Source organism: Dromiciops gliroides, chromosome 2, assembly GCF_019393635.1.
Source record: "Dromiciops gliroides isolate mDroGli1 chromosome 2, mDroGli1.pri, whole genome shotgun sequence".
Lineage (NCBI taxonomy): Eukaryota > Metazoa > Chordata > Mammalia > Microbiotheria > Microbiotheriidae > Dromiciops > Dromiciops gliroides.
Genome location: NC_057862.1, coordinates 385,611,674 through 385,624,271, shown reverse-complemented (window position 1 = coordinate 385,624,271; position 12,598 = coordinate 385,611,674). Strand labels below are relative to the sequence as shown.

At 41.7% G+C, this 12,598-nt stretch overlaps 1 protein-coding gene across 2 annotated transcripts in view; it reads right to left on the bottom strand.

The window, feature by feature from the left end:
- Positions 1–543: 543 nt before the first annotated feature.
- The window catches only part of LOC122737980 (prostaglandin G/H synthase 1-like), a 55,686-nt gene continuing 43,631 nt past the window's right edge, over positions 544–12,598 (bottom strand). For both annotated transcript variants that reach the window (XM_043980004.1, XM_043980003.1), the window contains 3 exons: positions 11,878–12,164; positions 7,493–7,640; positions 544–1,479 (listed from right to left, as the gene is read on the bottom strand). In XM_043980004.1, coding sequence (XP_043835939.1) covers positions 1,124–1,479; positions 7,493–7,640; positions 11,878–12,164 — 791 coding nt within the window. In that variant the 3' untranslated portion in view covers positions 544–1,123. The remainder of the gene's footprint in view (positions 1,480–7,492; positions 7,641–11,877; positions 12,165–12,598) is intronic.

Here is a 12,598-nt window from a genome sequence, read left to right as displayed (position 1 = left end):
TTCAGAGAAACCTCGGAAGACTTGTATGAACTAATACAGAGTGAAGTGGGTAGAAAGAGAACAATTATAGAACAGCCAACAACACTGTAAAGACAAACAAGTCTGAAAGGCTTAAAAAGGCTGAATGACCAACCATAATTCCAGAGGACTGATGATGTCTACCTCCTGACAGAGAGGTAAGTGAATGAACTCAGGGTACAGAGTAAAATATATCCTTCTTAGACATACCCAATGTGGGTATTTGTTTTGCTTGACTGTGTATTTGTTATAACAGCTGTGTTTTTCTTTCTTTCTTTTTAGTGGCAGCAAAAGTGAGAGAGAGAAAAATAGATTTTTGTTAATTAAAAAAACCTTAAAGCACTACGATCAACATGGGCAAATCAGAGAGGCTTAGAGGTAAAAATATTATTCACCTCACATTGTATAGAGAAGTGATAGAAGGAAAGCAACACAGGACAAGGCACATGGTGATATGTCTACACCTGTTTCTAGGGTTAAGAAGGCAGTGGAGGAGATCCAAGTTAGCAGGAGACAAGCAGGAAGCAACTTTAAAAAGACAATTTTATTAGCCTTAGTTGAGGACCCAGAACCTTTTGGGAAATCTAGGGACAGGGAAGAGGGGGTACTGTCAGAGAAGTGCAAGTCAGCTGTTCCCTCTGCCCATCCATAGCCACTATCACCAACAAACAGTTCCCCAGAAATCCACAGTTCAAACAAACTAGGCTAGACCTGAGAGCCATGAAAAGATCCCACCTCCCTAACTTTCCCCAGCAACCACAATCCAGGTCTGAGGCCAAAGGCATTTCCCTAGAGCCCAAGTCCTTCCTTAGGTTGTCATAGTGACTCATTTGGAGAGGACAGAGGAAATCAGTGCTTTAGAGAACCCAATTAGGATCTGGGGGTTCCAGAAAGCCAGCCAATATTTAGGAATGTCTATCAGAAACCAAAGCTCTAGAGGACTAACCAAGAAATCCATCACTCTGGAAATATAGCTAAGAGTTCAGTGCTCCAGAGCATTTGGGGAAACTAAGGACCCAATGCTCTAGAACATGAAATCCAGCATCCAAATTCCAGATTGCACAGCAGGAACCACACACAGCCTTCTGGAATGCCAATGCTTCTCTCACAGCTCAGTAGATGGCTTCTTCACCTTCTGCTTCTCTGCTTGGTCTGGGTCAGGCACACGGAATGAGACATAGGGACATGTTTTGACATTGAGGCAAACCAGCTTCTGCAACGTGGCTGTCTTGACAATGTTGAAGCCAGTCTCACCACCAAATGTGCTTGGCTTCCAGTATTCAGGAGAGCATATGGGGTTCCCCAAGAGTCCCTTGAGGGAGAAGGGGGCCCCAATCTCCACCATGCTCTCCCCAAAGATAGAGTTGGGGAAAGATTTTTCTAGAAGTAAGCCTGGGTAGAACTCCAAGGCATCAATGTCTCCATACAGCTCCTCCAGTTCTGCCGATTTCTGCTTCTCTCCTACAAAGAGGGAAAAGGAGAACAAATCAGATCAACTCCTCCCCCTACCCTGGAAATAAGTATCTGCCCAGAGTAACACTGGGAAGTGACCTTCCTATTCACCCTTAGAGACTGTGTGGTGTATCAGAAAGAACAATAGATTAGGGATTAGACAATTTGTTGGAGTACTGTTTCTAGGGTTAAGAAGGCAGTGGAGGAGATCCAAGTTAGCTACACTCTACTCAGAGTGTAAACATGGAGTCAACGTCCTGAATTCAAATTCTATCTCAGATGCATAGGAGCTGTGAGAATCTGAGAAAGTCACTTACCACTCAGTCTGTTTCCTCATCTGTATAATGGAAATAATCATAGCATCTGCCTCACAGAGTTGTTTCAGGGATCAAGTGACATGGTAAGTATAAAGCACTTTGTCAACCTTAAAGTGCTATATAAATGTAAACTAGTATCATCATCATATTGTCATCATCATCTTAGATCTGTCACTTATGGGCCGTGTAACATTGGGCAGGACACTCAGTATAGAGGTAGCATCTGATAGTGGCTACAGCTTGGCCTTTGGAGTCGGAAGACCTGGGTTCCAATCCTGCTTCAGACATTCACTAACTGTAACTCTGGACAAGTCATTGAATCTCTGTGTCTTATTTTTTCTCATCTGTAAAATAAGAGGGTTGGACTCAATGGCATCTAAGGACTCTTCCAGCTCTAATCTATGATTCTATGAGCCTGTGATCTGTATATGAGACTTACTTGGTTCCTTTGAAAAGTAAAGACAACACCAGCTCTTCCTTTAGCACAAGAGTCTTAGGCTAGGACTAGGACAAAAGGTCCAAATGAGGGATGGGATTTTTGGTGGGAAAGCACACCATGGGCAACAGATAACATGAACAAAAACATTCTTGTTTTCAAGAAAGATTAAAATGTGGGTAGAACCAATATGGTGGAGGAAAGGCAGTAACCTCTCAGAGCTCCTGACACAATCACTCCAAAAAACTTCAAATAGTGCCATAAAAAAATTCCTGGAGCAGCAGAACTCACAAAAGGACAGGCTGAGATCATTTTCCAGTGAAAGATGGCTTAGAAGGTCAGCAGAAAGGGGCTGTTGTGGGTGTCCAACCTGTGGTAGTGCCGACACAGATCTAGCTCCAGGCTGGCTGAGTCAGAGAAATTAACCCCCAGAGCCTCTGAATTGTCTGTAGCACCAGCATCTTCTGGAACTAAGCTCACAGTCTGGTAAGAGTGTTGAGAGGTTGGCTGGGGAGAAATTATAGGGGTGTCCGATGGAGCTGAGGCAGAATTCAGTTGTTCTACCTCAGCTGAGAACCAGGAAGCAATCTTGAGTGGCAGCAGCCCAGGTGGGAGGAAGCGGGGTGGCAAGTGCTCAGAGGTTTGTTGAAGCTATCAACCACAGCAAACAAAATTTTGTTGCCTGGTTGAATAGTAAGTAGGCTTGGGGTTATTTACAGACCAGAGCACAGGCCAGGCAAGTGAAGAACCTGCCCCTCCTTAAAGCATACCACCTTGGACCCCCTGAAGCTTGGGATAGTGCATCCTGAAAGCAGTACCCCACTTTAAAAAGGAGTTAAAAGTCAAGAAATAGGTGGACAAAATGAGCAGAAAGAGAAAGATGCAGCCCATAAAAAGTTTCTTTAGTGACAAGGAAGATTGAGGTGCATCCTCAGACTAGGATAGTAACATCAGGGCTCCTATATCTAAAGCTTCTAAGAAAAATATGAATTGGTCTCAGGCCATAGAAGCACTCAAAAAGCACTTTGAAGATAAAGTAAGAGAGGTAGAGAAAAAATGAGTGATACAGGAAAGTCATAAAAAAAAGTCAACAGCTTGAAAAGCCAAATGGAAAAGTTCTATGAAGAAAATAATTGCCTAAGAATTAGGATTGAACAAATGGAAGCTAGTGACTTTATGAGAAACCAAGACAGAATAAAGGAAATCCAAATGAATAAAAATAGAGGGCAATGTGAAATATCTTCTTGGGAAAAAACTGAACTGGAAAATAGATACAGGAGAGATAATTTGAAAATTATTGGACTACCTGAAAACCATGATTTAAAAAAGGAGCTTAGATATCATCTTCCAAGAGATTGTCAGGGAAAACTGCCCTGATAGTCTAGAAACAGAAGGTAAAATAGAAATTGAAAGAATCCACCAAGCACCTCCTGAAAAAGACCCCAAAATGAAAACTTACAGGAGTATTATAGCCAAATTCCAGAGTTCTCAAGTCAAAGAGATAAATATTACAAGCATCCAGAAAGAAACAATTCAAGTACAGTCAGGATAACACACAATCTAGCAGCTTCTACATTAAAGGATTGGAGGGCATGGAATATGATATTCTAGAGGGCAAAGGAATTGGGATTACAACCAAGAATCACCTACCCAACAAAAGTGATTATAATCTTTTGGGGGGGAAATGGAACTTCAATGAAAAAGAGGGCTTTCAGGTATTCATGATGAAAAGACCTGAACCAAATAGAAATTTTGAGTTTCAAATAGAAGACCCTAGAGAAGCATAAAAAGGTAAACAGGAAAAAAGAAATCATGAAGGATGTTAAAAGGTTAAACTGTTTACATTCCTACATGGGAAGATGATACATCTAACTCATAAGAACTTTTTCAGTATTAGGGAAGATGATAGGAATAAATTTAGACAGAGGGCACAGGTGGGAATTGATTATGAAGGGATGATATCTGTAAAGCATTTATTTTTTGTTTATCTTTTTTGTGTGTGGTGGTCAGGGTTGGGTGGCACGCCTGGGGTCACAGAGTTGGTGAGTGTCTTGTGTCTGAGGCCAGATTTGGGCTTGGTTCCTCCTGGGTCCAGGGTGGGTGAGGATTGCACTGAGGGAGGAGAAAGGGGAGAAGTAGAAGGGGGTGAAATCTCACATGAAAGAAGCAGGAAAGGGATTACGGAGTGGGGGGAGATATGGGGGAGGAGTGGGGTAGTGAATGAGTCGAATACTCATCAGAATTGGCTCAAAGACCTTACTCTCTTCACAGTTGGATGATGACTGATTATGATTATGGTGGTACTTACTTTGCTGGGCTACTGTGAAGAAAATTCTTCCTTAGATATAAGGTACTATATAAACGTTATCTATTACTGTTGCTGCAATAATCAACCTCATGGATTTCTAAGGAAATATCTCTTTAATGTACTATATAAATGTAGTTTACTATAAAAAATGATGAGCAGAATGCTATCAGAAAAATCTGGAAAGACATACATGAGCTGATGCAAAGTGAAATGTACTATATACAAAATAACAGTATTGTAAGATAATATGCTGTGAATGACTTGGTTGTTTTCAGCAATGCAATGATCCAAGACAACTCTGAAGCTCTTATGAAAAATGCAATCCATCTATAGAGAGAGAACTGATGATATCTGAATACAGATTGAAGCATAATTTTTTGTTAGTTCTTTTATCTGAAGTTTTGTTTTTGTCTGTTTTCTTTCACAACCTGGCTAATGTGGAAATGTTTTGCATGACTGCTCATGTATAGCTTATACTGAATTGCTTAAGTTCTTGGTAGGGAGGTGGGGAGGGAGGGAGGAATAAAATTTGGAATACAAAGTTTTAAAAAATTGATGTCAAAATTTGTTTTTTACATGTAATTTGGGGAAATAAAAATTTAAATATAATGTTAAAAAAGAAAGATTAAAATGAACAGTGCACAGGAAGTTGTTCGAATCTATCATCCAGCAAGTGTATCAATAGTTAGAAATTGAATCTTTAAAATGAATTTTACTCTAAAAAGAATTCGAGCTAGCCAGGTGCTAAGAGAGACCAAAAAGAAAGGATAGAGAAAAGGATGATGAAGATAGTAGTAACCTGTGTTCCATGCTAGCCCAGTCCACTCAAGGACCAACAAAATTCATTTGGGCTCAGAGTCCAATTCACCTGCTCACTCCAAAATCTGACTGTTGTGTGTCCTTTGTTCTCAAAGAAGACTATAACATCCTGGTGATGTCATTACTTGCAGTAAATTGGATTTAAGTAGGTAGGGGTGTGAAAGGTCACTAATCTCACTCTCTCCTCCAGACCCATCTGGGTCCAGTGACAAGATAATTTCATCTACATACATCTACATCTACATCTACATCTACATCTACATCTACATCTACATCTACATCTACATCTCCACCTATATCTACATCTACTTCAGGATGACTGGAGATGGTCCCGGATGTTTTTTTTTAAAAAAGCAAGTGGCATTAAGAGACATGCACAAGGCCATATAGCTAGTAAATGTCTGGGTTGAGATTTTAACTCAGGTCAGGTGAGATTTGAACTAACTCCAGGGCCAGTGCTCTATTCATTGTGCCATCTAGCTGCCCTGTTGGTTAAATGACTGTATAAGATTGTACTAAATGTTTAAATCACACAGCATCCCAGCCATTCTGAATCCTCAAAGAGAGGCCGAGAGCTAAAAGTGAGGGTCATAGAAGTTAAAGGATTATGAAAGTTCTTGAAAAAGTATAAAGTATCACACGAGACCATCCCTCACCCTGTGGAGCTCAGGTGTCATTCCTAGGGACCATGTGGAAATTTAGAATGAGCCACATCTAACACACCACTGGGTTAAGGACACATCATTGACAGCTGATACAGAACCCTATGGATATACTATGGAATGGATACACTGCTCATTTGAAGGAAGGACAACTTGGAGCTTTCTAGAGACTCAGGTAGAGGAGACTTGGGGTGGAGCCTCCTCTTTTTTGTATTTTATTTCCTTTGGTACAGAACCTTGTGAGCACTCCAAGGCTTGGAGATCTACAGCCATACCAGCAGAGAGGGTGCACCCTACAGAGCCAGTTCCTGACAACAGGAGAAAGTGCCAGCTTAGAGCAATCCAACCATCACCAGGAGAAGGAGCCAAAGCAAGGTTAGCACTGAAGCAGGAATCGGCATCAGAGAGATCACAAAAATCACGCTCAGTTCACTGATGTAGATATGTCAACATGAGTGAAATGTAATGTGGCTAATGAGCAATCTTGTAAAAACTGGTCTACATCCCAATGGGGCTTGAATATTAGCTTCTCACATGAGCCTCCCACAGGAACTCTGTTCTGGTCAGTCTGTGGTGTTCACTGTCATTCTCTTGGATTTATCATGCATGGCTTCCCTCAAACAGGAGTAACTTACCTCTCCTATTCCCAATTCCTGTCTGTACTTTCAGTACTTCTCTTACTTCCTTCACCCTTTTGAGGGGAGGAACCCTAGGCTGCAGCCCAAAACAGATGTCTCTCAGCAGGAGCCAAGGTGAAGGTGATGAGCTACTGAATGGAGAGTAGGGAGCCCAATAGCCCAATATTCTGAGGAGCAGCCAGGCTTCCCTGGCAATGAATCTGGCATTCTAGCAGATGGCTGGAGTACAGAACTGGAAATCCAGGGAGCTTCTGTGATTCCTAGCAGCAGTTGCCTGTAGCGTCCATACTAGACAAATAGAACAGTACTGGTGGTGGTGGTAGTAGTTAGTGGTTAGTAGTAGTAGCAGCAGCAGCAGTAGCAATGGTAGTAGCAGCAACAATAACAGTAGTGGTGGTAGTAGTAGTATGTCTCTCCTAAAGTCTTTGTTTTGAGGATTTGTTGTATTTGAATGTGACCCTAAGATACAAGTATCTGTGCGTCCTACACCAAGTTGAAAAGGCTTCAATTATATTCCCAGTAATAAACCATCCATCTGTTGTCCAAGGACCAGCCTACCTAAATATAAGTCATCAAAAATTTGCCATGGAAGCTCAGGGAGACCATTTACTGTATACTAAAGGATAAAGGGGTTAGCACCTCTCCCTACCACTCCCAAACAAGAAAGGATCCTTGAAGTATTATTATTCTCAGAGTAGTATTGTCAAATTTCACCCTTATTCCCACAGTCTCCCTTTCCTTCAATCTATTCCAATGCCCAGCCCACAACATGAAGTCCTCCTCTTGCCAGGCAAGAAACATGGGGTCAGAGGCTGCAGCAAGCCAAGGTGGGTGCCACTGACCTGTGAGCTCCTCAAAGGAAGTGTAGGGTTTCAAGCCAAATCGTTTGCGGTATTCATTGAAGGACTGGAGTCTCAGCTCCCTTGACTCCTTAATGGTGCCCACAGCTACATGTAATATATGGTGGTTGATGTTGCTGACCCCACCAATCTGGGAAAGAAGAGACACAGCCATGTGACAATCAGAAAGAAGGAACTTTTATTGGTTTTCTGGGTTTTTTTGGTGAGGCAATGAGGGTTACTTGCCCAGAGTCACACAGCTAGTAAGTGTCAAGTGTCTGAGGTCGGATTTGAACTCAGGTCCTCCTGAATCCAAGAATGGTGCTTTATCTACTGCACCTCCCAGCTGCCCCATGAAGGAACTTTTAAAAAAAGCAATCTATAGTGGGGCAGCTAGGTGGCCCAGTGGATAGAGCACCAGCCCTGGAGTCAGGAGGACCTGAGTTCAAATCCAGCCTCAGACACTTAACACTTACTAGCTGTGTGACTCTGGGCAAGTCACTTAACCCCAGTTGCCTCACTTAAAAAAAAAAGCAATCTATGATCTATGATTTTGATTCATTTTTTAAAAAAGGGTTAGTGAGTAAGGTACCAATTGTAGCTATTTATTCCTATGTATAGAACTCATAAGAATCTAGAACTGGAAGGAACCTTAGGGATCAGCTAGTCTGACTTTGGCAACAAAATGGCACAGTGCATTCCAGGCATGCCAGGCCTGGAATCAGAAAGACCTGAGTTCAAATCTAGCCTCAGACACTTACTAGCTATGTGACCCTGGGAAAGTCACTTAGTCTTTTCTGGCTCAGTTCCTCACCTGTAAAATGAGCTGGAGAAGGAAATGGCAAGTTACTCCAGCATCTTTGCCAAGAAAACCACGAATGTGGTCACCAAGAGTTGGACATGATTGTAACAACTGAACAACAATCTGACCAGTTCCTCCCCTTTCTATACATGGGGAAACTGAGACCCAGGAAGGTTAATGGACTTGTCCAAACCAGCTGAAAATGATAGAGTTAGGATTTGAAAACCTGAATTTTCTGATTCCACTTCCAGACTCTTTTCCATCTTACACTGTCTCTAAGGAAGAAATTCATCAGGTGAAAAGTGTCAGTGATTTTCCTAGAGAAAACTATTTCTCCCTATTTTTAAAAAGCATAGTGGAATAGGAGAGCATCCCCCTCTTCGGTTACCTGTACCTTTAGGGAGCCTACCTATTGGGACTGCAAAGATCGAAGCCAGAAACCACCAGCTACATCCACTTAGTGGTGGCATTTTAACTGCAGGTGAAATAGCCAGGAGCTAAAAAAGGCAGCTAGGTGGCACAGAGGATAGAGCACCAGCCCTGGAGTGAAGAAGACTGCAGCTCCAATCTGGACTCAGACACTTAACATTGCCTCAGTTTCCTCAAACCACTCCAGTACCTTTGCCAAGAAAACATCAAATGTGGTCACAAAGAGTCAGACGTGACTGAACAGCTACAGTAAATGCTATGGGGCTGGACTTGAAAATCCAGCCTTTCAGAACATCATGTGTTTAGATTTGGAAGGGACCTAAAGGATCATCTAATTCGGCCTTTTCATGTTTACACATGAGTAAACTGAGGCTCAGAGGGAGGTGTACAAGACATAAGTGGATTTGAAACGAAGTAATAATAATAACAATAATGATAATAATAGCAGCATTTATATGGTATCTTAAGGTTTGTAAAAACACTTTAAAAATATCACATTTGTTCTTCACAATAACTCTGGGAGATAGGTGCTATTATGATCCCTTTTTTTACAGTTGGGGAAACTGAGGCAGATAGCCATTAACTGACTTGCCCAGGGTGACATAGCTGGCTAGTGTCTGAGTCCAGATTGGAACTCAAATTCTCCTGACTCCATGTTCAGCAATCTATCCACTGCACCACTAAATGTACTATACATTCCACTCCAGTGTTGCAATAATTTTTAATGTTCTAATTTGGGGAATTTCTGGGAGAAAAAGGTAGTATTTAGATGTGGACTAACATACTGCTAGGAAGCCTGCAGTATACAAATGACTTTCACATATGTTAGCTCTATTTATCTCCCAGGATTGTTACAAAGAAAGTAACTGATAAACCCTAAAGTCAAATCAAATGGGGGGTATTCTTACTTCATTTAACCTTCTTATTCATTATTCTCTCCATTTTTACAGATGAGGAAACTGAGGTTCAGAGAGGGGAAGCCCAAGGACTCTAACCCGGGTTTTATAGAATGATAATATTTAAGTGTTAGAAGGTATTGAGGAAGTCATCTCACCCAAAGGCCTTCCTTGGATAGACAAGTCTTTGGGACCCTGAGAGTGACCTGTCCAAGGACACATAAGTAGTAAGATGAGATTTCAACCCATGTCCTCTCACTCCAAATCCAGCACCTTTTCTACACTGCCATTTTTCAGGGCATAGCTACATATTTTAATTTCCTTTCACAGGATTTCATTTTAGGAGCATCTTGTTTATTTGGAGCAATGTCATGGTACCACTGCTCTACTAATGAATATTGCTGCTGGTGGCATTATAATCCCTACAGAGCAATTCTCCCATTTCTCCTTCCCATGTACCTTTTTTACACTAAACCTGTGATTGTATTGGTATGAAGAGCTCCCAGTGAGAAGATTCCCTCTGCAAACGCAGATGAGCCTCTACTCTGCAACTTCCCGTTGCCTTGCCCAGGGTCATACAGCCAGTGGGTGTCAGGGAAGGGTCTTGAACCCAGGTCTACCAGACACCAAAAGGCAGCTCTTCAGCTGCTCCACCACAACTGTGGGAGCCAGAAACTGGGAGTCTGAATTTACTGGCTCCTTGGTCTTACATCTGCAGTTAGGATCTGCTGCCACCTGGTGGTTGAGGCTGGTAGCACCTGGTTTTGACTTACATAACCAACAGCTAGTCTTCCCTTAAACACTGTAAATCAATCCATCAGTAAACCAATAATTATGATTATCATCTATATAAAGTCTGCCTAAACTGTGGGTTGTGACCCCATATGGGGTCACATAACTGAATGTAGGGGTCATGAAAAATTTGGCAACAGTAAAATTTATGTATACCTACTTTATATACCTATATACCTAGAGTCACATAAACATTTTTAAGGTAAAAAGGGATAACAAGTGGAAAAAATTTAAGAAGCCCTGATCTATATAGTGCTTTATGCTTTGCAAAGTGCTTTACATATGTTCACTCATTTTAGCTAAACAATTCTGTGAAGTAAGTGCTATGTACTCCCCCTACTTCACAGAGGAAACTGAGGCTGATCTAAGTCTAGCAACTTACCTGCCTCTGAGGTAGGATTTGAACTCATGTCTTCCTGACTCTAAATCCAATACTTTATCCACTGTACAATCCAGCTGTCACTAGCAAAGTTTGTTAAAGTAGTGAATGGATTGATGGATTTAGGATCAGGAAGACCTAAATTTGACTCCTGCCGCAGACATTTACTAGCTGTGTGACCTTCAGCAAGTCACTTAACCTCCCTCTCAACTTCAGTTTTCTCATCTGTAAAATAAGGGTCATAAATTTGTTTAGTTGTCTCCAACTCTTTATGATCCCATTTGGAGTTTTCTTGGCTTTGCCATTTCCTTCTCCAGCTCATTTTATAGATGAGGAAACTGAGGCAAACAGGATTAAGTCAATCTCCCAGAGTCACACAGCTAGTAAGTGTCTGAAGTCAGATTTGAACTCAGGAAGGTGAGTCTTCCTGATTGTAGGACTAGTACCACCTAGCTGCCCTAAGTGATCAACAGCACCAACCTAACAGGGCTGTTGTGAGGATCAAATCAGACAACATGAGTCAAATGTTCTACAAACCTTAAAGTGTTATATAATTGAGAGATATTATTATTATTATTATTATTATATTACAATATGTATGGCATTGTACACTAGAAATACACGTACAAAGAAGGAAAGAATCCCTACTCCTGAAGAGCTAATTGAATAAGTAACTTCTTTCCCAGTCAATTCTACTTTAAAAATAAATAAATATGGATAGAGCACCAGCCCTGGAGTACCTGAGTCCAAATGTAGCCTCAGACACTTAACACTTACTAGCTGTGTGACCCTGGGCAAGTCACTTAACCCCAATTGCCTCACCAAAACAAACAAATAAACAAATAAATAAATAAATAAATAAATAAAACCAAAACCTAAATAAATTAATAGAATCTATAGAAATAGGTTTCCTTATTGAAACAAGCTGTACTTGTATCCTAAACCATACATTATTGTGACAGAGCCAGGATTCAAAGCTAAGTCTTCTGAATCCACTGCCATTAATTTTTTCCATTGCTGCCTCACTTTAGTTATGGTGGAATTGGGAAGGGAGAAAGAGAATGAGGGTCACCCTGGTCCAGGGACTTACCTGGCCTGCCCTCTGCCGGGAGAAGGCATCCACCAGGGCTTCCACACCATAATCCAAAAGCATGGAGGTGTTGAACACAAACTGTTTATAGCTGTATTCCTGGTGTCCCACCACAAAGGAGTCAGGCATGAGTGGGTGCCAGTGGTAGAGATGGTTAAACTCCACGGAGATGTGGTTTTGATACTGAAACTGGACTCCAAAAAGCAGTTCTGGGTCAAACTTCAACTTCAAGAAGTAGCCACTGAGATGCTGCACATAGTCCTCAATGACAATCTTGATGGTCTCACCTGGAGGATGCATCACGACAGAAGGGTCAGAGGAGAAAGACAACAGGCCATGGCTCCTTCCTCCCTTTCTTGAACTGAGCTCGGTCTTGCGTGAGGCAGTGTTTAGAAAGATAAGGCAGGGGGCAGCTAGATGGCGCACTGGATAGAGCAGCGGCCCTGGATTCAGTAGTACCTGAGTTCAAATCCGGCCTCAGACACTTAACACTTACTAGCTGTGTGACCCTGGGCAAGTCACTTAACCCCAATTGCCTCACTAAAAAAAATAAAAATAAAAATAAAAAAAAAAGAAAGATAAGGCAGGGGGCAGCTAGGTGGCTCAGTGGATAAAACACTGGCCTTGGATTCAGGAGTACCTGAGTTCAATCTGGCCTCAGATACCCGACACTTAACTAGCTGTGCGACCCTGGGCAAGTCACTTCACCCTCATTGCCCTG